A 27,879-nucleotide genomic window follows, 5' to 3' on the forward strand; every position below is an offset into this window, starting at 1 on the left:
GAGCACGTTACCTGGATCATAGCTCAGGGAGTACCATGACTTGTTTTGTTCCTGATTGAAGCCCTGTTGTTACCATCTTGACAGTATTTGAAAGCAATTTTAATAAGCAGGCCATCATAATTACCTTTGTGAGTACAAATTAGGCATGAGAATGTGTTCTGTTCCTATCCTGTGAGCTGTTGGTAGTCTTCCACCCCGGTGAGGGTTTTCAGTCCCAGTCATCTGGATCTAGCAGTTTGTTCATTTGTTTTCTGTGCTGCACCTGCAATTCAGCACTCACTCTATGTCACAGATTGAACCCCCTACTCTGAACAGCCCAGAATGGGAGACTTCTTAGCAGGATTACTGCAACTGTTTAATTTCTGGGAACACAGACATGTTTTATGTCCCAGGTTAATTGGGAGCCATTGCTGTACAGCATTTACCTCCATATTTCCTCCTCTGCTCCCTCTTCAAGATAGTTGGGCTGCATTGTGTTGGTGGACTCGCTGTTTTCCACCCTCTGTTCTGTTTCCTTGCCATGTAGATGTCATTTCAAGGAAAAACCCAATTAAAATGAATTGCTTTGCTGAGTAGGACTGAGCTTACGCATGTGTAATGTCAGTGTTTTATTTGCCCCCGCATTCCTTCTGAAGATGCTTCTCCATGCTTTTATCACTATGTAGCACACACTGGTGACAGTATTAATTTTGTTTAGAGCATGCAGAGGGGCTTTTCAACTGAGTTTGACAACAGATTTAATTAACACTTATTAGGTGGTTTGTTTTTTTTAACTTCTAAATGTTTATCTGTCCAGCTGACAGGACATGCATGCAGCCCAGGGCAGCGCTGTGTTTTCGAACACAAGCAGGAAGAAACAAAGTATTAATGTTGACAGTTTGAAAAAAAAATTAAAAAAAAAAAGAAAAAAATTCCTTCCAAACTTTCTCATGCCCTGATGTGAAGGGGTTGAATGTGCATGTTGCCTTCCAGGAGGACTGGTGTCATTTCCTCAAGTGGGTGAAAGACCAGAATATTTTAACCCGTGTCATACTGTACCGTGGAACAGCTTACAAAACCTCTGTTCTGAAAGGAGGTTTACTCACTTTAGTCATTCAGTTTAATTTAAGAGGAGTCAATAAAAAGTCTGCTGCAAGAAATTCATCCCTGCCTTGCCCAGAAGCTATTCTGATTTACTTCCCCGATAAAATTACCATCATTATCCTCTGCTTTTAATCCATTCTGGTCCTTGTTCGAAGGCTTCAGATCCACCTTCTGTTTTAATCATATAGTGACCATGAAGCAGATCAGAGTTGCTTTTATTTCATTTTTGTCTCCTTATTTGCAGGGCCATATTATTTGAATGTCTCCCCCTTAAAATCTCTCATTAGGCAAAAGGCCTTACTCTTAGCGACTGACCATTATCTGAAGGCTCTGAGGTCTCATTTCTTTCATGGTAAAACCTTTCAGAGAAGTAGCCTGGACTGTTATAACAGCTGTGCTTGATGTTTATTTAGTGGCTGCTCTTCAGAGCACTCCTCTTTTTAATCTGTTTCTCAGCAAAAGGATGACCATGCAAAATACAAAAGTCACTGCAGTGGAACCTTGGTGTCATGGAAGGTGCTGCTCTAAAGCACCCTTGTTATATGAGGAGTAAAGATAGGCTGGAATTTCAACAACTTGAGGATTCATGAATCAGTTCAACACTTTAAGGTTTTCCCCTTTTTTTTTATTTTGTGTCTTGGAAAGTTACAATATAGTTGCTAATTCTGGGAAAATAGAAAAAGGTATTTAAATAAGGCCTGGAGGAGACTTATTTGCCAGAAGGATAAAGGTGAGTTTATATACTTTTGTGATTCACCCTAATTAAAAGGATGAATATTTCTTTTTCTGAAGCTAGCAGAAAAGTCCTGGCCTCTTAATGATGAAAGACTTTTTAAAAAAAGTTTCCCTTAAGCACACATAGCTGAATTTTCCACTTTAAACTTGGGTGGCTCATTCATATTTCACTTAATGGTAATATGGTATCCTCTCTCTCCCTTACCCTCCTTACCACCAAGGCTAAAAAAGGGGGAGGGGGGGGGAATGGAATATAAAATGTCTCTGAAAATTACAGGAAGTGTCTGTTCTTTAAGTAGCTTTGCCAGGGAATTTCCAAATGTGCTTAATGCTTATGGCTGAACTTGCAGCAGCCCAGTCTTCAGGTCATGAGTGGATCCTGTTCTTAAAATGTGACACCTCCTTCCAGTAAACTGTGTTGAAATTAGGTATATGCTTTGTGTCTCATCTGCTCTTCAGCAGAAATAACTGTGCCCGGTGGGGAAATGAGGGCTCTTGGGGGCTGCTTTAAACACTTGATTTACTTCCATTTATTAAAAGCGTGAAAACAGTATATAGTTTCCTGAGATGGTAGCTAGTTTATCTGTGAGGACTTCAGGGAGGTGTGGATGTTCTTTACAAGCTCTTTAGCCCGTCACCATATATGACTGGTTGGAGTTCTTTTCAAGGGCCTCCTGAAACAGCCTTCTGTTGCGTGAAGGTGAAGGCTGAGACAGCAAGCAATAAGCATTTTTAGAAGATAAGCGTACCCAAACTGAAAGTTGCAAATTAAAGATTAAGTGTTTTGAACAGCGTGTGTGTTTTTAGAGTTCTGTAGTTTCTCAGCTGCTTTATTTTCCTGTTATTGCTTGGACTTTAGGTCAGCAATTTATCCATCAAAACAAACTGTCTAGTTCATGAACAAACTGTCTAGCTTACAAAGGAGCTAGAGCCAATTACCACTAGAGCCAGTGGAAAAGCTTTCATTGAGTTCAGTGGGTTTGGTTGGCAACCTCTGATATGATTAAAAGAGAATCAAAACTTGTGACAGGACACGTTAAAGAGAAATTTTAAAAAACGCAGAGCACTGTTTTCCTTCTGAAGAAAGAATGGACACAACTGTCAAGTTTCCTTTTTTTTTTTCCCCCTTGCAAAGTGGCATAGTCTTTGGATACTTTCCTGAGGCCAGTATATGTGCTTCTTTTTGTCTGGACAAGCTTAAAGGCGCTGTTTCAATAGCACTGGAGTCAGAACAAATGGAAAATCATGTGTGGCCAACCTCACTGTCTGTTTATGTGAAACCTGGTGTTTTTCTCGTATTGGCATATGAAACTCATGAAATAGCTTTCACTTTCCTTTTTGGGCTTGTTAAAGTGGAGTTTGTACTTTTTTTTCAGAATTTAATTTGCTTGAGATTTATATGTAGATTTGTGTAATATATCTAATGAGTAAAGCATCTCCTGACCTGGGATTCCCCATTGCTGAGCACAACTGATCTGTTGGTGTAACAGGACTTTTAATGATCCATCTGTAAATCAGTTTGAATTAATAACTTCTCTTGCAATTAAGGTTGTGTCCTGATGTAGCATCTTGTTCTTCTGGTTTCTCTTCAAAAGTGTTCTTAAGAGAGTTTGGTCATTCCTGTTGTACAGTTTCAGTTCCCCAACTTGCAGTGCTGGTTTGTAAAATACTTTCCAAGGCATTAAACTTTAAAAATGTTTAATGTTTAAAATGTTTAAGTAACTGATTTTACAACTTCTTACCAAGTGGTGAAGTGCTGAAATGCATTTAAACAGTTCTGCTGTTGAAAGGAATACCATGATTTAGGGCAGCATCTCTTAATTATGCTCTAACAGTCTCGTGAAGAAGCAGAGCTAGTGGCAACAAAAGTCAGCAATTAAGGCAGGGTATGTTGCCTGAAATACAAGATAATTGTCCAGGCAAGATTCTTGGAATAGATTCAGAGACGAGTTGCCAGTTCTCTCTCTAGGTGTTTGGCATCCCTGGCAGAGAGGAGAAGTCCTCAGGAATGTATTTATTATATGGTATGGCCCACTGTACAGTTAACCTCAGAGCTGAATCTTTGGGTTTTTTCCATCTTCCCCTTCTTACAGGCTCTTGGTCTGCTGCAGAGCTGATGGGTGGGAGCAAAGGTGAAGAATGATGTGCTGCAGCAGCAGACAGAAAGCATCTTTTGTGTGAACTGTGAACTGGCTTCTCCTCAGTCATGTCCTGATGAATCAGACGTGAGGGGCTGCTTAGTGGAATCAGCTGGAAGCAGGAGAAGACGTTCAGCTGAAGAGCTCCCTCCGAAAATGGATTTAACTTTTCTTTCGCCAGTCACCGCCAGCGTGACCTCATGCATTTCTAGCACAATGGTGTGGCTGAGCCTTTGAGTACACAGCTCTTACATCATCGCGGCAAATCGGGGAGGGAGGTGCTGAAAGAGGCCTTGTTGTTGTCATGGCCGATGAGATGATCAGGACTCGACTCGTTGTGGCTGAGAAGCTGGTGGCTTTGCTGGAGAGCGGTACGGAAAAGCTGCTGCTGATTGACAGCCGCCCCTTTGTGGAATACAACACGTCCCACATCCTGGACGCCATCAACATCAACTGCTCCAAGCTGATGAAGCGGAGGCTGCAGCAGGACAAGGTTTTGATCACAGAGCTCATTCAGCACTCAGCAAAACACAAGGTAGGAGTCGTTTTCCTCTTATTCCTTGAATTTGTTTAAAGGAGTGGCTGGAAAGCAGCTTGTAATAATTTTTCCTTAGGTATTTCATTAAAAAAAAAAAAAACACAGAACCCACAAAACAAACCAGCCAATCCACAAAAAACCCACAAAACTCCCAAAAACGAACAAGACTAAGGAACTGAGTTCAGGTGAGACCCTTCGTAACCAAAGAGGGCATTGGTTGCTATTACACTTATTGTTGGGATTCTTTGTAGCCTGCTCTTCCCTAAGTGACCCAGGGCTTTAGGAATTACTCAGAAAGAATGTTCTCAGGGTTCTTACATGTCTTGTAAAGCACAGTCCCTCAAATTAATGTCATTTAAGCAATAAAGATTCTCCTCCTAAACTTCGAAGGATTCTTTGGGGTCTGGGGTGGTGGGGATTGCTTAGCAAGCAGTCACAGGGTTTGCAAAGAAACTGCACCTCTGTCAATCCTGGCTCCTACTCGCTGTTAAAAATGCTTTTCATGGGAGTAGTTTGATGGGTTTAGTGGTTTGATTTGGTTTTTTTGTTTATTTGTTTTGGGGGAGGAGGGATGTGTTTTTTTCCAAATAGTGTTATCAGTGAAAAGAAAATAGCTAAGCTGTTTCAAATTAATGCATGGGGGAGATTTGTTTGGGTTTTTTTTCTTATCCATTGGTATTTGTTTCATGTGCTTTGGATACAAAAATAATCGGCTAGGTTCTTGCTTTGACATGTTAAACATGAAGATGATGATGATGATGATCTTTGTTTTGTTTTTTTTTTTAATACATAAAGTTGTACAGGTAACCAAAATGTGTGTGGCTTAGAGGCAGTTTAAGGTCTCTTTACGGTTTATGTACAAAACCTCCAGAAGCAGAAACTGAGGCCTTCTTCTAAAAGGCTTAGCTTTTAAACAAATCAACCAAGATAGAGCCTTTCACAAGTGACATAAAATTAGCTAATGATAGAAATGTGTGGAGTGTGCTTCAACCTGCAGCAAATAATCAATTTACAAACTGGTTCGTGTACAGCTGCATAAGAAATCTCTGTATCTGAACTACTGTTTAGCAAATACATAGGAACCCTGCTGGAGCTGATAATGTGCTGCTTTTAATCATCTTCCTCCCTTTTTACTCCGTGTTTCAGATTGAAATTGACAGCAAGCAGGAAGTGGTGGTGTACGACCAAAGCTCTAAAGATGTGACCTCCCTCTCGCCCGACTGCTTTCTCACCGTGCTCCTGGGCAAACTGGAAAAGAATTTCAGCTCTGTGTATCTGCTTTCAGGTAAGATGGACCAAAAGAGATCCCTTTCAGGTCAGACGTACCAAAAGAGACCTCTGAAACACTTGTATAAGGAGGAGAAAGAGAAAGCTGTGGGTGTAGCAGATGTGTACAGTTTTGTAAGTGCTGATATAAACCTCAGTTACAGCAGAGATTTTTCTGTAGTTTTTTAGGTCTGTAGTGACATTCATAATGCATATAGTGCTTAGAAATTGCATCTTACAGGGGATTTATTACACAATAAGTATATGTAAGTGTAAATGGATCATTGCAGGAGTTTTTAGATGCGTTTGTCTGCTACGTCAGGGTCAGAAAATAGGAAAAGAAATGTGCTTCCCTGTTTTTTTTAATTATTGTACATGGTGGGAAGAAAACCTCTTCCTTACTGAGTTGGTCCTACAATAAGAACAAGGGAAATGATCTCCCAGAGTTATGGAGATGGGTTTGTGTGACTTTTTAAACCTCAGCTCCTGAAGTGGTAGAGTGGTAGCACTTTATTTCGGTCTTCTCCCTCACTCTCCTTTTTTTTTTTTTTTTTTTTTTTTTTTTTTTTTTTTTTTTTTTTTTTTTTTTTTTTTTTTTTTTTTTTTTTTTTTTTTTTTTTTTTTTTTTTTTTTTTTTTTTTTTTTTTTTTTTTTTTTTTTTTTTTTTTTTTATCCCAGGTCAAAGCATCTCTAGAAATTCAGCTCCTTATCACACCAGATTTGTATTATTGTGTTATTACTGAATAATTATGAGAGAGAGGGAAATAACTGCAGGGAGATGCTTCCTCTTAGCAAGGCGGTTTGTAGTCATCACTTCAGATGAAAGTGAGAGGGGAGAGCTTGTGCTACTGCGAGAACTTTTCCCAGTTTGTTGTTTTTTTTTTTTTAAAGTGATTACAGAGAAAATGAATAATTTCTGCACGTGGACAGGTGTGTTTGGGACTCGTGTGGGGCTGTACTTACAGTAAACTAAGGAGGGTTTGGCACTGGCTAGGTTTGGTGCTTCTGTCTTATTTACTGCCTAGGTAAGAATTACATCTGTGGGTGGTGGACTACAGCATTGAATTAAATAACTCTTCTTTCATATGAACCACCAAATAATTGTGTGGTGTCTAGGCACAGTAAATGAGTGATGCAAGAGTGCTGAATCAAGTGGTTAATACTCCCTTAAACTGAAAACTGTTATTTAAAAAATAAACCCAGCCTAGATGCAGTTCATCTCTTAAGAAATCCTTTTATTGTTTGAATACACAACTCTGCCCATTTGCCCTGAGGGTTTTCTTTTAATAACCAGAAGCAGATTACAGCTCCATGCTGCAATCAGACTATTCACAACTTCATTTCCACGATGGAAAGAGAAACAGCTGTCTTAGAACTGAGAATGAGACCTCGTGGCAGGGAGGAGTTGGAAGGCATCCTTAACAAGGCCGAGCAGAGTATCATGAAGCTTCCCTTGCTTATATTGCCCCTCCCTTGCTATTAAAAATCTTGCTACCTAATACATGAAATACAAGAAACCTTTCAGGATGTGGGGTGAAGGAGAAGGAGCTCGATCCAGTCTTATGGAAAGTTCCTTTGTTTATTGATCTGTGGCTCTAGGAAACGAGATAAAATATGTTGTCTCAGCAAGCTGATGATGAACTCACATAAATGTTTATGGCCCATAATGGGAGTAGAGGTCAGTGCACCACGTAAAAAGAAAAACCTTTGGACTTGAGTTTTCCCTATGCCACTAAATCTGCTCTATTTAAAATGGTGACCTTAAATAAACATTTTGGGTAGGAAAATATTTTTTTGTTGGGATAGAATAAGGAGCAATTCCTGAAATTCCTGCATCTGTTCTTCTTGCCACCCCCCATTACTGAGCAGTCGGTGTTTTTTATTTAGATTGTGCATAAAGGTATGTTCTACCCTGGAGATCGTTTCTCATCGAAGTAAGTGTCGTAGAGACCTCAAAGCAACCCTTACCAATTAGTTTGAGCTGTTGGTATAACCTCATAAAAATATTTATAATCTGGTGAGGAGTGTTTTGAGGAATTCAAATACCTGTTTGGTTCTTAATTTTAACAGTATGCAAAATACTGAAATGTGGATCCTGAAGGCTCAATCCCACTCCCATCGTGGCATCTACTCATCTGAGTTAAATAAGATATAAACACAGGGATGTCACTTGATTCCTTCTCTTTCCATGTGTTAAGAATTGGATTTACTTGCTTCTAAAATTGCCTTTACAGCTTTACACCCCTCCTCTCCAGTGCCTGTACACTGAGGTGTGGGTTTGTATGTCACTGTTCTATTGGAGCCATGCCTCTCATTAAATAGGATCCACCTGATCCAGGTGGAATCAGGGCTGTGTATACTTAAATCTCTCTGTAGAAAACCTGCTTCGTGGTTGGAGGTGGAGCTACCTTGAAAAGGGGTCCATGAAATTCTGCATTATCTGAATAATTCACAGAATTACCAGTAGAGAATTATTACTTTTCTCTTCAGTGACAAACGATGGTGACATAGGCAGTGGACAGTCAGTGATGCCCTAAGCAGAATGAGTATGTAAAGAAAGAGCAAACAGAATGAGTTCAGTGAGGTTGGACACAGATCCTGGAAACAAAATAGTGAGTTATTACCAGGGGACTAAACTTCCCAAAGAATTGTTTCATCCTTACCTGTCCCTTGCCTAACAGAAAGTGTGCACAAAATACAAGACTTGCATGAAGGATATGAGGAGATGGAAGCAAGTCAGGAAATCTCTTGCAGTCATCTTTATCCTGGCTTTTTTTTCTTTTTTTTCAGAAATATTTGAAATTAGAAGCCCATTTAAAGAAATTTGAGTATAAAAACGCTCGTATCTCCAGGGTACATTTACCATTGTGCTGCCTCTACTTCCCTAAAGGAAAGCTGAATAATAATCCGAGTGCTCTCTCCCTGCTTTGTCCCCAGAAAAAAAAAACATTCCTTGTTGCAGAGGAGCAGGAAATCTTAAGAATATTCTCTTGTAGGTAGAGCTGATCATTTCTGTGTCCTGCAGTGACCAGGGCTGCAAGACTGAGCTTCATTCCCAGCTATATGTCAGTCTTTCCCAAGGAGAAGAGCACACCTTCAAATGGTGGTCACCCATTAAAATAACGAGGTTATCTGTAAATTGAAATAAGTACAGCAAGAACGAGGTGCTGAATATCCTGCCAGTGTTTAGAGGAGGAGAGGCAGCTGCACAGTGATGCCAGCCCTCCTGAAATTCTGACTGGCTGATCCCATCAGAACAAACCTCTGTTGAAAGAGGTAACAGTCCTGCTGGAGGAATGCAGTATTCCCCAGGTGCTCCCATAACCGATGGAATACAGCCATTGCTGGTGGGGAAGAGTGAGAGAGGAGATGATTAGCTCTGAATCACCCTCTTCAAAAGTCTCCCTCTTAATCAGTTTTTAATGAGAGCATGGAAAAACGAGTACCCTTGGCTACAGCCAGTCCTTTGGGAACATCCTCCCACCCTGTGTACTTAAAACGCAGTTTTCAGTGTCCATTTACTGCCATGGTTGTTTTAAGCACTTGAAGAATGGTTTATTACTTTCATATGTGTATCCACTTGCTGTCTTTTGACAGAGAGAGCAAGGTCTGAGTGGAGCAGAGCTCTCATAACATTTCTCGAGCCCAAGAATAACTTGTTAAGTTTGCTTTTGTTTTGGATACCTCTGGACGCTTTGTGAAACTTAATTGACTGCAATTACGGCGCGGGGTTCTTTTGTTTTCCTTTCTTTAAAGGCAGAAAGGGCAAAGTGTGGGTGTCCAATATGCTCTTTTTCCTTGCTGTGCCACTTGGGTGGGAGGGGTTGATTGACCCCCATTCTCACCCATTCCTCCTCCCCCACCTTATTTGCTTAACCTGCCTGTTAACCTGGTCCTACCAACCCTCCAAGGCAAAGAGCTTCCCTTGCCACTGGGCTTGTGAAACACCTGGCATGACAGGGCCACTTTCTGAACTTGTCACCAGCGTGAAAACACCGCTGGCTTTCCCAAACCGTGGAACCTGTGGGATCCCCCATGGCTGAGGAGCAGGGACGGGAATGGGATGATGGGATGGCAGCCCTTCCCAACCGGGCTCTCCAGCCTGAGCTTATGGAATGGAAAATGGCACCGGTCCCTGCAGGGCTGAGCTGGAATGCAGGAATTGGAATGGCCTGTTTAAACGGAGTGGAAACATTGCAGATTCATAGAACTTGTGAGTCAGAAAGTTTACAACTTTTCTTTTCTTACGGCCAGGAAAAAAAAAAAAACAAACCTGTATTGCAGCTTTTAGATAAACAGTTTAATGTTTGATGGGAATGTGACTGGGGAAGTGCTGTTAAGTCACAGCATTAAGATCCTCTGAGGCAAAGTAAATGTAAAAGTTAGGGGCTCGTGTATTTTGTCTTTTTGCTATAGTGCTGTTTAATTTTTTAATTATTTAATTTTTATTATTTAATTTTTATTGTTTAATTTTTTTACCTGCACTGCTGACACTAAGCAGTATTTACAGTAACAAATTCTAAATCGCTATTAGGAGAAAAAAAAAAAAAAAAAAACCAAACCAAAAAAGCTAAACGTGAGTTAATCCACTGCATACCTTTGGTGAATGCAGACGCTGGGTGAGGCTTTGGGTTTAGGATTTAAAATTATGAAGTCCTAAATATTATATTTTAGAGGTTGTTGCAAAATTTCCTGCTTTTTTATCGTTCTTTTCCCTTAGAGAGTTAAATGGCAAAAAAAGAGCAACATTCCTTTAAAAAGGGATAGCAATATAATATTTATAAGTATGTGGCTATATAAAATTATGAATAATTATTGCCCTTAATGAAGAAGCAAATTCTGGATTTAACAAAGGTGGAATGTTAAATCCTCAAGCTTCAATGTCTCTCCTTCTTGTAACGCTGTACATGCATGTAGTCTTTGTTTCTCTGACCTGTCACTTGGGTCTTACATCTTCTCCACTCCCTGCTTTAAAGTGATTGTGCTTGATGCTGAATAACACTGATGTACTGTCAGACATTTAGGTCTTGTGGAAAAAGGAAGGAAGTGGCTTCCAGTATGTTTTCAAGAATTCATTGAAGGGATGTGGACACCTGTCTCTCACCTTTCTTGAATTCCAAGTTAGGTTTCATGACTGTGCTTAAAAAGGAACAGCATGAAATCCTCACAGAGCAAACGCAGTGTAAGCTTGTTTTTAACTGTTAGAATTTGTATATGCGTGGAGCTTTCATCTTTGTAGGGGTTGTTTCCATACTTGGACAGTTACAGAATTAAGCTCCTGGTTCAGATCTCTGGAAACAGGTGAGGATAAAAAGGAATTACAGAATTGGCTGTTTCAACAGTAATTTCATGAGCAGCTATAAAGAGAGAAACCCTCCTGATTGTTTGTTGTGTTTTTTTTCCCCTGTATGTTAGAAACACGTGTAAATTGAGACGCAGGATGGATGTGTGAGGGAACATCTGTGCTGGAGGTTTTAATGTGCTCAAGGACAGATGAAATTTTGCTGGACCAGCTATGATATCCCAAAGTCAAAGCTGCATAACCTGGGACTATGAGGAAGGGGATGAGATGTGAATAAAGAACCATGAACAGTGAAGAACATTTGGAAAACTGATTTTTTTAGTAATTGGTGTTTCTGCTTGACTTTTTTTGCTCTTCCCCAAAGAGCCAAATCAGTAATTAATATGTTTCCTGCCAATTTGCCTTGTCTAATTTTGGTCACATCTCTAAGTGGTTTGACATCCCGTTGAAGGACAACTTTTACTGGGGAATTTTGCTGAAACTTTTTCATCCCTTCTGGGTTTGGCCCTGTTTTGTTACTTAGAAACTGGCTCCAGAAGTCAAGTGTATTTTCTACAATTAAAACAAACTGCACGGGGCTGCCAATGGCCCTATTCCAACTGAGGTAGGTAAGGAGATTTAAAGAAAAAAATTTGCCTTGTTGCAAATGTTATTCTCAAATCATGGAATTTGAAACAAAACCCATCACATCTTTTTTTTTTTTTTTTTTTTTTTAAGGCTCAACTTTCTGTTCTGCATTCCCACCTGTAGACTAAATTAATTTTCCAAGTGTTTAACGTTTATTTTGAAGAGACTGGTAGTTTAGCAGGATGCATATACAAGTGTGTTTTGTCGGTTTGTTTGCTTGTGGTTTTTTAAAGCAATCGTTCCACATACTCTGACCTGGAGTGTATTTTTCCTATTGGGAGTGCTGTAAATCAAAGCCAGATACAATAGGTTAAGGTATATTCAAAGGAAAGGAGGGTTCACTTGTGAGCACAGTAAAGATAGGTAATAATGCCAAACTTAATGGATTTGAGGGCTTTGTGATTATAATAAAATAATTAAAAATAATTGCTTATGCAGCTTCTTTGTAAGGACTTCTCTTTCCAGCTGTGGGGGTGAGAGGATCCAGAAAGCAGCCAACAATGTTCCCAAGAAATAAAGAATAAGCAAATGAAACCAAAGGCCGATACTTGACTTCCCCTTCTTCCCCACCCTCTCAAAGAACTGCTTAAATTTCATCTGAGAGGCATTTACTGCCTATAAATTCAAAGAATGCTCCCTATAACGGAGGGGAAAACATTGTGCTGTGAAGAGGAAAATGTAGAAAGTATGTGAGAGAATTATTTTGCAAACTCTCCCTGTCATTCAGTGAACGAGCAGGATCTGTGCTGCCTGAAAGGGAAGTTGTCAAGCAAGGAGGAGGAATCCCAGGTAATAGAATAGAAAAGAAAATGTCAGAGCCCAACCTTTGCTGTGTCCCTGGCTTTGGTCCTTTAGTTTAGAGCTGTGGCTCTGGGATGGGCAGTGCCTTAGCTTGTCTAACAAAATAGACAAGATATTTATTCGTTTGTTTGTTTATTTGACTGAGCAGGAGTCGGTGTTCATCAATTGTTTGCTCTAAAATCTGATTGCTGGCTTTTTTTTGTTTATTAGATAAAATGGGCACACACTTGACTATGACCTTGGTGTTTCTGTTTTCACTAATGATACAGACTACTAAATCTAAAGAACGTAACATTTGGCAGATTCATTCATTAATACTTCCAGTTCCTGGATGACAAAAAGGTGCCTCATTCTGAACAGCTTATAATGACCCTTCAGTTAAAGCTCTGCTCATCTCTAATGTGTGGAAGTAGCTGGGGTTTCTCACTGTGGTTTGCAGCTTTCACCCTCACTGGCTGAGTGTTAAATGGTGAAAACAGCCAAAGGAACCTGCAGCCCACTGATTTAAACAGCTGCCTTAGGTTCTTCCTCATCCTAGTTTATGAAGGTGAGGGATGAGAATGGGCTGAGCCTGAGGGTTAGTGAGGCTTGGTAAAAGCTTTTGTGAAAATGTGTCCAAGTGCAAGTTCTTTGCTGAAGGTTTCATTGGGGGTTTTTTCTAACTGTGGGTAAGGCCAGTTTGATTACAGTAGATAGCACAGATGCGTGATGCAGCCCTGGTGAATGGGATGCAAGCCAGGAAATAGCCAAGCAAGAAAAAGAAATGGAGTCCAGAACAGACTCCAACCTCATGTTTTATTCCCTTCATGCTTCACTTCTGCTGTGCCCTGCTGATGGGGAAACAGCCAAGGAGCCTTTTTGGTGGCCACGGAGATTTTAGGTGGATTCAAATGTGTTATCAGTCATTCCACTCTGGTTTTTTGTGGTGGGAAACGGTAATGAAAATATTTGGAGCCATATTACGAGCAGGGCCTATCAACTGGTGGGGATAAAGCACCAGCAAGCATTAAAGGGAGCAGAGACTTCAGGTGGTCTGCCAGGGGAGTTGATGGCTTGGTGAAGTCCCCCCCTGTACCCCCTCTCTGCATCCCCCACTTGAGGTGGAGAAACTCTGGCTTGGTGTGGCTTTGAAGGCTGGAACTTCGTGCAGTGTGCTGAAGGAAGTATGTTCATTATGGAGAGGCACACAAAAAGTAGTGGTGTAGGATTGGAAAAGCAAACATTAATAAATGCATATTGACGCTTTCACCAAATTGAGTAAACGTTACTTTTTCATAATGAACTCTCGGTATAAATCTAAAACAAAAGGAGGGAGTGCTCAGAAAGCAGCTTGCTGGGGTGCAGACAAAAAGGTGGGCATGCTTTTGGTACGGTGGGTGCCGTGGCTGTTATTCTAAAGTCTCATTTCCAGATTATTAAGAACGGGAAGAGCATCAAAAACTTCTGGTATGGACACCGATGCCTACCCCAGCACATGTAAACTGAATACATGCCCTTCTTCTCCCAGGTGGATTTGCTGAGTTCTCCAGCTCTTTTCCTGGTCTCTGTGAAGGAAAATCCACGCTCATCCCTACGTGCATTTCTCAGCCTTGCCTCCCTGTTTCCAACACTGGCCCGACCAGGATCCTGCCTCATCTCTACCTTGGGTGTCAGCGGGACGTCCTCAACAAGGTGAGTGTTGTGGGTGTCCTGGGGCTCACTTGGATGAGGATGTGAGTGCCCTGGATCTGTGTCCATGCTTCTGTCATGCTTCATGGTGACAGCTGTGGCACCGCTAAAGCTGCTGCAAACAAATCTCTGTGCATCAGCTGAAATGTTCAGACCTGGACAGTCAGTGGGGTTGTCTAAAATGAGCTTTTATGGCAGCACTGCACTAAGAAACTTCTACTGTTTCTAAGTACAGGTGTATTTAGTAATTTCTGCTCCTAAAAAGTAGCACAGAATATTTTTATATATTTAAAACAGTCAGCAAAGTCATCAAATATATCACTGGTAAGATGCTGGGCTATCATCCAGATGTTTAAAAGAGCTTGTCTCAAATTGCTGTATGTCTCTATTCCTATGTATATCCACAGATGTTTGCTTCCAGGAGGAGATAACTCATATTGCTTCCAGTCTGAACTTATTTTTAGGCTATTTTTAGTTACTCTAAGGGCATTTTTGAAACCCAAGTAATCATATAGAGGGTAATTGTGCTTTTTTGTATCTTTTTCCTCTTGCTTTGACCAAACTGGGGAATTGCTTTGTTCTGGGCAGTGTTCACTGCACTGTTCATGGCTGCCTCTGGAAAATGCAAAATGGCTTCCACCTTTAACGTTTTCTATTCAAGCCCAGATTAAAAAAAAAAAAACACAAAAAAAACCCAAACCAAATTGCTGAAAAATTCTAGGAAGATTTCCAAATATTAAGATGTAATGACCTTATTTTTGCCTTCAGATGCTATCTGTGAATTCTCATGATTCCTTCTATTCACCAGGCATACTGATTTCTCTATAATTAAATTGTCTCAAAAATATCTGCATTACTAATTTGACCTGATGATTTAAAGATTTTGATACTTTTATCAAGATGAGCCTACCCTTTTAGGATCTTTATAAGCTTATCTCTGAGTGAATGGCTAGGGAAATGCTCCTCGTGTTGCAGGACTGTTTCAGTATTGGGTCTCAGTGTGATCCATTGTGGTTATCTCTGTGGCATTGCAAGAGGGGACTGATGGTCATTGCTCTTTGTGAAAGAGAGGGAGACTCAATTCTAACCTAGATGGCAGTGATAGTGTCCTTTCTAAAAGTCAGTATAACAGAGAAAAAAAAAATCTGTGTTGTGGTTATGGGCCTGAACAAGCCTCCTACTTACATCTCAAGGTTTGTACCAGCATTTAAACTGTGAAACTCTCTGCTTTCCTGCTTACATAACTATTCTCTTTCTTTTCTTCCAGACCTGGATTTTATTTCCTGGAACAAAATAACATTTTAGGGCGCTATTAATTTTCAGATTAAACAAGTCATAAAACGTAAATAGGCTTACAAAAGAGCATTTACCTTCTTTTCACGAAGTTGTTAGTATTAGGATTTCTGGATCTTCCTCCCATCATAATTCACTTCTTCCTCTTGGGTGCCTTACAAAGAAGGCACTGTTGTGGTTGTTACACGGGAGCAGGTTGCACAGGGAATGATTGATACTTTGGAACAGAAGGAGGCATAACTCCTTTCTTTAGCCTTAGTCCCAAAGACAAGCACTAATATTTTGGGGTGGTTTTTTTGGCTTGCAGATCTCAGACTTGGCATCTGCAGGCTTTCTGTTCCCATTTCAATAATCAATTCCACATCAAAAAACCTTGGATAACTGTGGAATTGGGATGGCTTGAGTGTGCAGCTCACCAGTGTTTGTTTTAAAAGAAATTATAAGGTTTTCCATTCTTCTAAATTTAGCTCGGGAGAGGTGCAGGAAGGGAGAGGGGCTGATCAGTGACACACTGGAATTGTCACATTCCCTTAGAAAAAAGAAAGCCCCAGACTTGAGAGGAGACTGCAAGAGGCATCCACTTCGTTTCATATTTTTCACCAATATCTGTGACAGGGCAACCTCAGATATGTGATCTGGCGAACACAGCACGTGGGAAGTGTTTGTTGTCAGCTTGCACAGGGAGAACTTTTAAACCACAATAGCAAAAAATTCAATTCTCTTGCAAGTGATGCTTCAAAGTAGCAGGAGGTATTCTACTATTATTCCTTTGTTTTTATGGGATTTGCAGTCCAAATGTTATTTGCACCCACTGGATGTCTCGTTAAAAGTTGTTAAAAGAATTAAAAGCTGAGGAGTTTCACCTTTTTCTCAGAAGAATGTCCCTTACACAGCTAAAAGAATTCCAGCACAAATTTCAGTTTGGTTTTTAGCTTTGTAACGTGCCGGAGGTACCTTTTGCCTTCTCTAGGCTTAATCTTTTCTCTCTCTCCTAGGAGCTGATGCAGCAGAACGACATTGGCTACGTCCTGAATGCCAGCAATACTTGTCCCAAGCCTGATTTTATTCCAGAATCCCATTTCCTCAGAGTGCCTGTGAACGACAGCTTTTGTGAGAAAATTTTACCTTGGTTGGACAAATCGGTCGATTTTATAGGTGAGAAGAAAATTCAAATTCTCTCTAAAATGGTTTTTTTGGTTCCTCTGTGTGTCTGCCTTGCTGTTATGGTTGGAGAAGCCCTGAGTGCTTTCTGGGTGGTATGAAAACACCCTCAGGATCTGTGTGCACGATCACCATCACCTCGTAAGCACAGAAGCAAAATAACGCAGCAAAGTAACATCCTGCCACTGCATGTTCCAGCATGAAAGAACAAAAACACTTAGGAGCACAGCTCTGCTTTCAGGCAGCCTGGTGGAGTCCCAGTGTATGTCTGCAGAGAGAGAATTAGAAATTTGGACATACAGCTCCTGTCTTGACCTGTGAGCAGTGAGCTAGCCAAATCTGAACTGGCCAGATTGTTCCATCGTGAATGCCTGCTTGTTACCTGGATATAAAATTAGAAACAATTACCTTTCCCAGACATGTAAATAGGGTGGTTTATGTGCACATTAAATTGAGGTATGCTGTAACTGCAGTATGTTTCCTCTGTGTTATGCTTTTTCTATACTCAGTGCTGAACAGCACTGGAGAAAATAAGTGATTTTTTTGTTCAAAACTTCCGTGAGATTTGCAATTAGCAGTTCATTTGGAAGTTTTGAATAATTTTAAACAACATATTGCTTTCTTTGCGAACTTTTCATCACAGTAAAATGCTGCTGGCTTTGACTCTTGCCAATTTCCTTGCTCTGTAGAAAAAGCAAAAGCATCAAATGGCCGTGTGTTAGTGCACTGTTTAGCTGGGATATCTCGCTCTGCCACCATCGCCATCGCCTACATCATGAAGAGAATGGACATGTCCCTGGATGAAGCTTACAGGTAAGAAGAAGTTTCCTTTTCAAACTAATTCTTTTCCCTGTTGGCTTATTTTACAGTGGCTGATGTTACAGGAGCAAGGGTAACAGCAGACATTTTTACCTGGTGGTTCCCTGTCCTCTGCACACTCCTGTTTTAAGCACAGACTTCCTCCAGAAAAAAAATTAATGGTGTTGAATAGACATCACACAGCTAATATTAGTTGCCCACCTGCAAAAAGGACTTTGCTCCAAGTAGAGGCAAATACATGGGATGTAAACTGCCTGTTGAATGGATGTGTATTGTCCTGGTTCTAGCCAGGAAAGGGTGGAAGCTTGAGCAAGCTGATATTCCAGGTGATCATGTCAGCCAGACTATTCCTTAGCATTGTTTGCTCTTTCACAAATTAAAAAAAAACACTAATAAAAAAAAAAAAAACCAAACACAGTTTAGTTTGACATTTTTCATGTGCTTGCCTGCATGTGCCAGTGTATACACACAGACACACCTTCCCTGTTTTCTCAGGCTGGGTTTAATGACTGCACACTCCTCTTCTGTAGCTTTCCCCAGAGAGATTATTTTTAAAATAATATTTAATTTTCCCAGTGACATTTATGTGTGCTTGTACTACATTTAGCTCCTCAAGGTTTCTTCCCTTGTTAATTCTTTTGTCCAGGAATGTTTCTTAAAAAAAAAAAAAACAAACCCAAAACCAGAGGAGAAGGGCTTTGGGCAGCTTTCTGCTTTGCAGCCTGCAAAAGCAGAGTACTTTAGCTGTGATAGAAATCAGACAGGTAGGAAGTGTGCTCTTGTATTTAACTTTGAAGTATGTGACATGGCTTCTATTACTGAGGTCTTTCATACATTTAGAATTCTGGTCCAGCCAAACATTTTCAGTATCACTGCACCTTCTCCATGCTCAGCTCAGTACGTGACTGTGTGCTTGGATGGGCACACCTGTGCCAGTTCCTACAGCACCCAAAAGCAGGTGAACTTCTCTAGGGGTTTGGCAGTCCTGTTGCCCTTTTACTGCTGAACATCTACAGGACCTGAGAGAATGTTCTTTGTTTTAAATGCTGCATTTGCACCTTTCTGTTTTTCTTTTTGATTATCAGTGCCGGTGTGGGGTAGGAATGGCTGGAACTTGCTGGGTAAGGTCAGAATCTATCGTGGCTCTTTGACTCTCCTGACAGTGATAAACAGGGTAGGAAGGGCTCACTGCAGTAACAACAGCATGAGAGGTGGAAGGAACATGTGATGTCATCCCTTGGAATGATGGGAAAGGGTCTCTTGGCTAAAGCTCAAATGTTGTTCGTGCAAAACTTGAGGAGCTCTTGACGAGGTCAGAAACCAAGGTAGCAAAGAAAGATCCCACTGATGAAGGAAATAAGGAAAAATGATGCACTCAAATCACTTGTGGACATCATGAAGAGTTAAAAAAATGCTTTCTTCCCCACCCACTTTTTAGCCACCTTTAAGTAAGCTATAGAGACAATTGACAGCCTCCAGCATTATTTTGCTTAAAACTGCCTTTTTTTAACTCCATCCTCAGGTTACCTGTGCTTGATTGAACCCCTAGTCCAAGTTAAGTTAAGAATAGGCTGTAGAGATTTGCAACATTCACTTTGGGGTCGTCCTAGGTCTGAGCAGCAGGATCTTTAAGTAATTCTTGGTTTGTTTGTCCCTTCCCACCAGATTCGTGAAAGAAAAGAGGCCGACTATTTCTCCCAACTTCAATTTCCTGGGCCAGCTTTTGGACTTTGAGAAGAAGATAAAAAACCAGAGCGGTCAGCCCGGACACATTAGCAAGTTGAAACTCCTGCACCTGGAGAAAAGCAGTGAGCACACGCAGGTCCCGGACGGGGGGCAGAGCAGCCTGTCCGTGAGCCAGCTCTGCATCGCTGCCGCCTCCGAGGTGGCAGAGCAGAAACCCACGGACTGTGGCAGCGCAGCTCGAGGGCACCTGTCCCCTCTGGAGGATGGCCCGCTGGTGCAGGGCATGAACGGGCTGCACGTCTCCCTGGATAAGGTGGAGGACAGCAACCGGCTGAAGCGCTCCTTCTCCTTGGATATCAAGTCCGTGTCCTACTCCTCGAGCGGCAGCCGCGTGACTGCCTCGGTTCAGGGCTTTGCCTCCGCCGAAGACACCCTGGAATATTACAAACATGCAGCCGCTTTGGAGGGCGGCAGCAAACTGTGCCAGTTCTCCCCTGTCCAGGAAGTGTCGGAGCAGACCCCAGAAACCAGCCCGGACAAAGAGGAAGCAAACCCTCCCCAAAAGCCCCCGAACACGTGGCAGCTGGACAGCCAGGGCAAGCGGCAACACCTGGGGAGAGGCGGCGGCGGTGCCGCCACGCAGCGCTCGCTCCTGTACCCCCTCCACCGCAGCGGCAGCGTGGAGGACAACCACCGAACGAACTTCTTGTTCGGCCTCTCCACCAGCCAGCAGCACCTGGCAAAGTCTGCCGCTGGGCTGGGCCTCAAGGGCTGGCACTCGGACATCCTGGCTCCTCAGACGTCGGCCGCGTCCCTTACCAACAGCTGGTACTTCGCGGCCGAGTCCTCCCATTTCTACTCGGCCTCGGCCATCTACGGGCAGGGCGGGGCGTGCTCGGCCTGCAGCTGCAGCCAGCTGCCCTCGGGCTGCGAGCAGGCCTGCGCCGTGCGCAGGAGGGCAAAGCAGGGCGACCGCGGAGACTCCCGCAGGAGCTGGCACGAGGAGAGCTCCTTCGAGAAGCAGTTCAAGCGCAGGAGCTGCCAGATGGAGTTTGGGGAGAGCATCATGTCGGACAGCAGATCCAGGGAGGAACTGGGCAAAGTAGGCAGCCAGTCAAGTTTCTCAGGCAGCATGGAAATCATCGAAGTGTCCTGAGGGGAGGGCAGCAGGCTTGTGGTGTGTCTGTATCAGAGCTGCTTCCCTCTCCAGGCTGCTCCCCCGGCATTTGAGAGATCCCTGTAAATCTGAAATTGCGTGTAAAGAGGCGGGGGGAGGGAAGAACCTCGAGCCTTCAGTGTGAACACAGCAAAAGGTTAGTACTGCAAAGAGGTGATGAGCGAGCATCGTCTGCCTGAGGACACCAGGTATACAGCTGGGTTTTCCTCCTCTCCCTTCCTGAAGAAGGGCAGAGCACTTCAAAGGTCTTTAGAGGAAGCAATTGTATGCAATGGATTGCACAGAGTTTCAGTGGTTTTTTATAAAGGAAGCTCTCCTGGTATCAACCTTGCTCTGGTTCCACTGAAACGTGTTCCTTCCTGTCCAAACTAGTTTTGTTCTCCCCTCCTCATGCCCCGTATGTTCACCAGTGCACCTTAGCGCTGACACTGAGCCAACCTCTGGAGGGAGACCTTTTTTCCTGTAAGGAGACTGGGAGCAATTCCAAAGGACATAGGGACTGGTTACAGCAAGGCTTGTCTGAACACACCATTCAGACAAATGTAAATACTGGTGTAACTATTGTTCTGATGGATAGGCTTTAAGTGATTTGCTAGAGAGCTGCTTCAGAGAGAAAAAAAAAAAAAAACAGTACCTCAAAAATATAAAAAATAAACTAGGGCTTTATGGCTGCCACATGCTGGTAGTCAGTTCATAGCAATGTGAACAAGTAAGGACTAGCCACATTTGTGTTTTGTTTTGTTTTGTTTTTTTTTTAAAGCTGTCTACGCACAAGTGTTTCAATTGGCTCAGCAGCAATGCTTCAAAGGTGATGAATGAACCATACTGTTTCCCCCAGTCTTTTGAAACAGTGTTCACATTTTTTCTATTAAGCTGGCTTCTGGGAGAGGGGCAGTTGCTTTGGCTCCTAAGCTGGAATGGAGTGGTTGATAGGTAGGGTTACGTGCAAGAAAAGTGGCTGCTACGAGTGGCCACAACGTGCTTTTCTTGCCAGTGAATAATTCAGTAGGAGGCTCTTGAAGGCTTTTTTTTGGTTTGGGGGTTTTTAGGGCCTTTTTTTTTTTTTTGTGGTTTTTAAGATAAAAATGTGGTAGGCTTTTATCCTTAACTGAGCAGTACCACTGAGGAGCTGCTCTTGATGTATGGTCCCAGTCCTGTGTGGGGTGGGGGCAATGCAGGTGGGTTTTATTGCATTCCAACATGGATTGGGACTGGCTTTTCATTAGTTTTGCTGACTTCATCAGATAAAGGGAAGTCTGGCCAGCTACCCAAGGAAAACAGAAGGGGGCTTCCCTCCAGTGTCCCATCTCACAGTGCGGTGAGAAAGAAGCGGGCTTTGAGAAGAGACAGCTTGGTCATTTCCCAGCAGCCCTCAGAAAATGTGCATTGAGGGGAAACTGTGTTGTGTTGTCCCATTTCAGTGCAGGCAGCTGAAAACTGTACATCACATGTTAACAAATAATTAACCCAGGCCAACAGCTTTAAAAAAAAATGTGTCAGCAGCAACCTGAAGCCCTAATTCAAGTGAGCAGCTTGGGTTATGTTAGGGTTTTTTTTTTACTGTAAGTTTAGCTAGTTTGTGACTCAAATCTCAGGTTTTACTACATTGAAAAGCGGAGAAGATTTTGTCATTGTTTTGTTTTGTGGCTAGGATGTGACTTTAATTTCCTACAGTGGACTGTTGAAAATAGCACTGAAAGCTACAGCATTGATTAACTTGATCCTAAAAAGTGCAAAAGGCACAGAGAGACAGCACCAGGAGGCTCTGTTTGGGTCATGTGTAGATGTTGGAAGAGGAGGTAGCCCAGGCAAGGGACAGGTTGACATCACACATATCAGGTGTTCATTAAACATACTGGCACTTGTCTCTGTTTACATATCAGGTGAAAGCAATTACATCACAGCTATTTTCAGCATATATACAAACACACTCTGTGTGTGTATACCTATGTAAACAGTTTAACAGTGCTCCTCTCAGCCAGATTTCAGGAAAAGCCCACGTCTGTGGTTTAAATCACTTGGTGGGGGTTAACACATATCAATCCCTGAAGAGAGAAGCAGATTCTTCCTGGCTTTTGTGCTCCTTCAGACCTGTGTGTTCCCCCCTTCTCTATGTTTGGGTTTTGGGCCTTCTCGTGTTTGGGGTTTGTTTGCTTGACTGCCTTCTGAGGAACTGAAATCTGGTCTTGTGGCTCCTCGTGATTTCCAGCAGTCCCTGAACGAATCAAAGCTGTAGGCTCGGTATTTTTAGGGGATGAGTCCCCATAGGACGATGCCTTAACCCCATGTCCCGCACAGGGTGGTGCCCTGGCTCCTGTCTGAACTAGAGTCCTGTGCCTGAACAATACTGGAAATGGTTTGCAGGAGTCTGGAAAGCAGAGTGGAGGATGTGAGAGGGGAAAGGTGTCCATGTTCAGTACGGATATAATGTATGGCCGTTGGTGTATGGCACACTGGGCATATTTGTGTTATGGAGAGCTGTTCGAGTGGTTTGGAGAGATGGGAGGTTCTCATCTTGTTGTGTCGTGAGCATTACCTGTATGTATGACGAAATAAAATCAGAAATGGTACCTGTTTATAGAGGAGGGCTGAGGAAGGAGTTGTGGAGTGTGCATTCCCTGTGCCTGGTCATGACTTACGTGGCTGGAGCAGCTTTGCACCCCTTGTTGCAGGTAGCAGTGATTTTACAGCACCAGTTCCTGAATACCCCACCTCTTCTGCTCCCTTGGAGATCAGCCGTGGCCCTTCTCTGCCCTCAGACATTACAGTGTCTCATAGGGGTCTGAGGAACCTGCTCCTCTCAGTCTTGTTGAAGCAAGTATTTCAAATTCATTAAGTTACCTAGAATGATCCCCCTGCTTTTTTTCTTGCCTCCCATAATTCTTATTTGAAGATTAACATAATAACTTGTTTAAATACTTATTTTGACTGATTCTGTCACTCCTGAAGCATGCAGAGCAAGCTGCTTCAGAGAATAGCTCCTACAAATCACAGTGTTTGTGTAACAGCATCTTCACACTCGGGTGCAGCAGCAGAAGCTTTTTCTGTTCTTAAGAAGAGAATTTGAAAGCCTAATCCCAGAAAGGGAAATGCAGAATTCTTAGCCTCCCTAAAAGGAACCAAACCATCAGCCAGAGCACAAGTAACAACCTGTGTGAGTTTCTGTGCTTTTCTACAAACTAGCAACTCTTACACAGAAAGCTGCAGCCATTCCATGGCAAAACCAGAACCATGCTGATTAAAGGGCATGAGCTGCTTAGCCTACAAAACAGGTTGACATGACAATATAAGATTTTGCTGCTCCAGCTTCCCTTACCCCACTCCAGAGTCCACTTCCCATCACAGTAGCTCCAGCAGACAGCTCTGTGCAGAGCCAGTCTAGTGCCATCTCCAGCCAAAATCCAAGGGGCAACTGAAATGTGTCTCACGCATGTCATCAAGACTTAATTTTCATTTCGCTGACTGGCGTTGCTGGGAAGAGGTCTGCGAGGTCACCTGGCTCATAATGTAACTATCACAGTGACATTCCTCGAGTGAAGTGGACTGAAAACAGAGCAAACCTCCCCCCAGCAGTGTTCAGGTACCCTTACTTTTGAGGGGGCTGGGGAAGATAGAAAGGAGAAATGTGCTAGTTAGGTGAGCTGCTGTCTTTACTAACTATAGTCATCAGCTTGCTGCTTAATAAGTTTTGACTCACAGCCCAAGTTATAAACTGATTTCTACAAGGAAGTGGTGGTATGAAAAGCCAAAGGACAAGGACCTGGCAGTGCTCCTGGGGACATCACTGGGATCCTAATAACACTGTTACTGCCACTTTTTAAATCCAGAATTACTGAGATTCAACCAAAGTCACCTACCCAGACATTTCAATTAGCTGGCCACACACCTGGCTAGCCTGTATTTGTTTCATTTTCTGAGATAAAACAGCACAGATTAGCAGTTCACATAAAAAAATGTTCTGACCAAATCAAAATGCCCATTTATTCCTGGTTATGTTACTGTCCTGTTGCAGGCCACCATATTTCATCACCTTCACAGCGTCCCTACGAGGTCACTGCTCAGTCTCCACCTGTAAAAATACAGTAAAAAGACAAAAAGGTTTATTCCAGGCAGCTGACATTAGGAACTGCCCTTGGAGTGCTTTTCTCTCCTCTCTCGTGCCCAAGGATGACTTTTGAAGGCTGTAGGAATGCTGGAGCCCGTCCATCACCACCTCGGACCTGCCCTGGCTTTGGGGACCGCTGGGTGAGCAATTCTCCTTCCCAGAATGAGATCACAGAATACTGAGGTGGAAGGGACCCACAAGGATCAGCAAGCCCAACTCGTAAGTGAATGGCCCATCCAGGGATCAACCTCAGGAAACCACTGGCGCACAATCAGAGAGAGGGGATGGCCCACACAATGAAAACATGTATTTCTACTCCTTCTGTGTGAAAGCTTAGAGGAGGGAAAAAACACACTTTAAATATTTCAATATATTTAAATATATTTAATTTAAAATACATTTACTTAAAAAAAAAACCAAAAAAACAAAAAAAAACCCCAAAACTCTTTTCTGCCCCCTTCACCAGATCTTCACAGAAATTGCCCTGCAGATAGGTTGGCACTTCAGCACCCTTACAAAAACAGAAAGAACAAAGCGAACCTCTTCTGCACAGGTAGCACACGGGCCAGTGTGGGATGCAACAGACACCAGTGGCAGCACAAGGAGGGAGTAGCAACAGCAGTCAGGGGAAGGACCAGAGCAGTTCAGGCCAGCAGGGAACCACAGACTCAGAGGCTCACCCTCTTCCCCAGCTTTTCAGAAGATTGCATATCAGGAAGCTTAGCTCGTACCCCAAACCACACACCCCTTCAGAAAGCAGAAAAGGGTAGAAATGCCTGGTTGTCCTGTTCACATCACTACATCTGTGGTAGAAGTACCAGCTGGTACATTCGTGAAAGGTACCTGAGGCCTTCTCCAAGAGCATTTAGCTCGGAGAAGGAAATCCATAATCAGAAAGGTGATTTCAGTCACATCTCAATCTCCTGCTGAGCAGCGTGGGAGTGAAGTGACAGTCACTCTGAGCATCACCTGCACCTGAAAGCAGCGTGTAGAGCAAAGCCAACAAGGAGCAGCCAAGCAACAAACAGCTCGAGGAGATGTGGCAGGAGGTGTCCTCCCCCTAGCAAGAGGGCCAAAGACTCACAGTTAACGAAGGCCATGACAGTGTTTTAAATAAAACTGTGAACTGTTGCTTGAGAACAGTTAGAGGGTGCGTGCTGTCTTACAGCACCACGCAAGAGACTGTCCTGTGGAACAGGTGATGACATATGAGCTTTGGAAGAGGTTCCTTTCCCCTTTCAGCTCTGATTTCTTTCTAGTTAAGCTATTAGGCCTTTCACAGTCTGCCCTTGCTGCCTGGAAAGCTCTACCTCTGAGGCCCAGCAGCACAGCCAGTGTTCCCAGAACAAGCATTCTCTCCCATTCTCAGCCCAGTGCCCAGGTGTTTTCTAGCAAATGAGGAAGGAACAACAGCAATGCTTTGATCTGATACTTCATAGCAGGAGGCCAGATGTCTAGAAACCTTCCAGGAGAGAGCACCTTACAGGAGAGAACATCTCAAGAGCCCTGCCTTGAGATCCACTGTCAGGATCTTCCCACTAGCACAGGCTCCCGGCACACCAGCGTGTGGGATATTAATGATCCCATCTGGCAGACAGCTGAATGTTGCACATTTTAAACATCCAGACAGCATCGTTGGGACAATCAGGACAAAAATGGCTGCAGCTGCTATTTAAAGCAGGTCAGTATTCCCGTGTGTCTGATGGCAGAAGGCAGAGACAAGTTCCATGACGGACAATGACAACCCGCATGGGCGGGGCCATGACAGGCAGGTTCTCAGGGGTTAAGCCTCAGGTCAGCTTTTAACAAAGCAAGTGTAAAATATGGCAGGAAGCCTGAACAAGGAGGTTGTATCCCGTGCAACACACAGCATGTGCCTGTGTACATATCACTGTTCAAACCTCTGGGGTGGGAGCAGCAGGCACGGAGGCCCACTCTGATGCCTTGGCTAAAAAAAATCTCCTGCTGAGTTCCCGGCCCTCTCTGAAGCAGTCAATTGCTCTTCCCAGGGCATCATTCCAGGGGACTTCATTTCTACAGGACTCTGCTTTCAGACAGTGCTCAGCAGGCCCTGGGGTCCAACCACCACTGTGGTTCAGATGCACATCAGTTTGCTGCAGTCTGCATCACAGAAACTCACTTTACACTACATGGCCTTTGGAAATGCAGCAAGCCAACAGCCTTGTTGCTTCTTACCACCAAGCAATAATTAATATCATCGAAAACCTACTGCATTCTTATTTCCAAATGCTCACAGGAAACCTTCTGCTGATTAGAAACTCTTAAGTACCAAGATGTACCAAAGCAAGTTGCCTTTGGCAAATCACCTTGTGCCCTACTGGAGGCTGGTTTGACTCTCAAAGAGGGCTGTCCTCACCACGGGAACTGCACTCCTGACATAAACCCACCCTCGGGGTTCATGGGCACTTCAGCCTCCTCACCAGCGACAGCATCCTGGGCCCAACAAAACACACACAAACCTCTCCTTGCCCAGCAAATCAAGGGCTCCTCACTCCTGGTTACGTTCTCTTTCTGCTGCGACCAGAGCTGCCATGCCCTGGCGATGCAGGCTGCTAAACCCCATTTCTACATCTAGAAATACTTTTACAGCAGCGTGTGAAACATCCCTGGTTTACACAGGGAGAACCCAAAGCTCAGAGAGGTGCTGCACAGTGGCAGCTCAGAGGGGCGAAGACCCAAAGGACTTCTTGTGTCTCTCCACTCCACACACTTAGAGGGTAAAGAAGCAAGTGCTTCTACCTCTCTGGTAGAAAAGACAGCACCAAGGTAACTGGAGTGTCCCAGTCAAAAAAGACACCTTATGATGTCCAACTTTGGGATGCAAAGCGAGCAGGTTGGTACCAGTGCCTGGCAGAAGAACATGAAATGGCACCAGCTGGGGCATGGGGACATTTGCAGGGAAAGGAACACTAAAGCTTGCTTAACACTAACAGACATATCTAGAACAGCTATTCCTTTAGAGGCTCATAAATTAGCAAGCCCACAGAAACAGAAACCTCAAGGACATGCCAAAACCTTGCCATGCAAAACATGTTAATTATGATAACAGGCAGATTTCAATAAGCCAGTTCCTGGCTCTCACACTTTCACCTATAAAACACACACATTTCCAAGGCCAGGGGATGTCAGAAACACCTTGCAGCCATCTAATTGTCTAAACCCCAGTGGCACAAAAATCATATTAGAAGGTTCATCACACCCTGTATCCCTTTGAATTTTTTGTAGTAAAAAAACAAAAAGAAAGAAAATTCCTCCTCTGTAAACCCCAACTAAGTCACAGCAACGAAACAAATGTCTCTGCACAGGCGGTGGCAGCGGTAAAGGAGACAGGAGGGCAAGAGGAGGGAGACGAAAGAAACGTAAATCATCTTCTCCAGACGACAGGGCAGGGGAGCTCCTGGATTCCTGGCTGTGCAGTTCTGGCAGCCGATGCCCCGGCACAGTCAGGCAGTGCTTCCA

At 43.2% G+C, this 27,879-nt stretch overlaps 1 protein-coding gene across 1 annotated transcript; it reads left to right on the plus strand.

The window, feature by feature from the left end:
* Positions 1-3,899: 3,899 nt before the first annotated feature.
* On the plus strand, positions 3,900-20,921 carry DUSP16 (dual specificity phosphatase 16). Its single transcript, XM_027898518.1, has 6 exons — positions 3,900-4,491; positions 5,641-5,779; positions 13,998-14,161; positions 16,447-16,606; positions 17,302-17,425; positions 19,097-20,921. The coding sequence occupies exons 1-6, from the start codon at positions 4,261-4,263 to the stop codon at positions 20,271-20,273; spliced, it is 1,995 nt and encodes a 664-aa protein (XP_027754319.1). The 5' UTR covers positions 3,900-4,260; the 3' UTR covers positions 20,274-20,921.
* The last annotated feature ends 6,958 nt before the right edge of the window (positions 20,922-27,879 follow it).

The sequence above is a fragment of the Empidonax traillii genome, unplaced genomic scaffold, assembly GCF_003031625.1.
Source record: "Empidonax traillii isolate 1590-97213 ecotype Southwest subspecies unplaced genomic scaffold, ASM303162v1 scaffold601:size890739, whole genome shotgun sequence".
In the NCBI taxonomy this organism is placed as follows: domain Eukaryota; kingdom Metazoa; phylum Chordata; class Aves; order Passeriformes; family Tyrannidae; genus Empidonax; species Empidonax traillii.

Coding starts and splice junctions, on each gene's coding strand:
- DUSP16 (XM_027898518.1), top strand. CDS start 4,261: ATGGCCGATGAGATGATCAGGACTCGACTCGTTGTGGCTGAGAAGCTG. Junction 4,492..5,640: donor AGCACTCAGCAAAACACAAG/GTAGGAGTCGTT, acceptor TCCGTGTTTCAG/ATTGAAATTGACAGCAAGCA. Junction 5,780..13,997: donor CTCTGTGTATCTGCTTTCAG/GTAAGATGGACC, acceptor TTCTTCTCCCAG/GTGGATTTGCTGAGTTCTCC.